The sequence below is a fragment of the Entamoeba invadens genome, assembly GCF_000330505.1.
Source record: "Entamoeba invadens IP1 unplaced genomic scaffold scaff_1105074725929, whole genome shotgun sequence".
Taxonomy (NCBI): Eukaryota; Evosea; order Mastigamoebida; family Endamoebidae; genus Entamoeba; species Entamoeba invadens.
Window position 1 is genome coordinate 1 of NW_004191744.1, and position 1,308 is coordinate 1,308.

The window sequence follows — 1,308 nt, forward strand, 5'->3', positions numbered from 1 at the left end:
ACGGTGTACAACTCTTTAGCATTATGCATCGTCGTCATAATAAGCACCAACTTTTTCTTTTCGTTTTAGTAAGAAAGCAATTTGCATACACCTTTTGTGTACACTTCCTTTGAATCTGCCTCTCTTGTAGTAGCCTTCTTATCATCATTGGGGTCATAACGTTTGATTTGCTTGGCTTCTTCTGGTACCTCAACTCTATTTTTTCGCACAGTTCCAAGCAATGTTGAACCACATTGAGCCAAATAATGTGCCAATCTTAAGCTGCAGAAAAAGTTGTCACATACAACTGTCACAAACTTTCCCATACACAATTGTGGAGCCACCATATCTATCGTCACCCGAAATCCTTGATTTTCTTTTTTCTTGTCGCACTTTCCACAGTACATCTGTAGGTTTATAACCATACCACTTTCACAAACACGGCACATCTTTTTGTTATTTATTGAACATATTATCAAACACAATATCAACAACAAGTCAATTACCGATGTATATGTCTCAACACCGTGAATCTCCGACTTCATTGATTATTCTTACAACAAAAAAACCCAAAACTTGATGCCGTAACGCTGAGGTTTGGACTTGATGAATACCTTTGCCCATATCTTTCCCTTGAATGCGCAAAGGTGTTCATCAACCGATAGTGTGGTGCTTGGTGTAAAGTATTTGTTGTTCACTAAGTTGTGAATAAAAGCTTCCAACACTTCCCTAATTTTGCCAAACTTGTCATTTGAGTTTGGCGTGTTTGATGCTTTGATTAACCCCTTTTCTATAGTCTCTTTATCATTTACTTTTTGTCTCACTTCAACATCCTTTTTTAGCTTCTCTTCGGTCAGGTCAACAGGATGTTTTTTTTGACCCACTCATCACAACTCAAATAGTCTTCTTCTTCAGTCTCTTCTTTATTCTCTGGATTTTCCTCTTCATCGGATGCACTGTCCTCACTCTCTTCTTCATCACCCATAAAACAACTTTCTTTCTCAACTTCATCCGGAAGAGTTGTGACATCGTAAGTCTCGATGTTAGCATTGATAAGTTGAAAAACATTTCTGGGCATAGCTTTACCATAAATATTTTGTTTCCCGTGTTTTTCGTTCCAAAGTTCGGAAATTGGATTCTTTATGTCGTGGTGTGCTCCCATATATAGTAAAATGCCGAAATATAGTATAATGTCTATTTTTGTTATTTGGGGTTTACCTTTTTTTCTGATAATTTGGCGTTGGTAAATGCTGTTATTTTTTCGACTAAATTTTCGTCAAAAACCCAAAAAACAAGTCAGAAGCAGTCGAATTACAAAATTCTGCTTTA

At 36.7% G+C, this 1,308-nt stretch overlaps 1 protein-coding gene across 1 annotated transcript; it reads right to left on the reverse strand.

Moving 5' to 3' along the window:
* Positions 1 to 89: 89 nt before the first annotated feature.
* Positions 90 to 1,057, reverse strand: EIN_194740 (hypothetical protein; the record flags this gene model as incomplete). The annotated part of the gene is made up of 3 exons (XM_004183719.1): positions 90 to 428; positions 549 to 812; positions 860 to 1,057. Coding segments are annotated over 3 exons (801 nt in total), but the record flags the coding sequence as incomplete, so codon positions are not given.
* Positions 1,058 to 1,308: the final 251 nt, after the last annotated feature.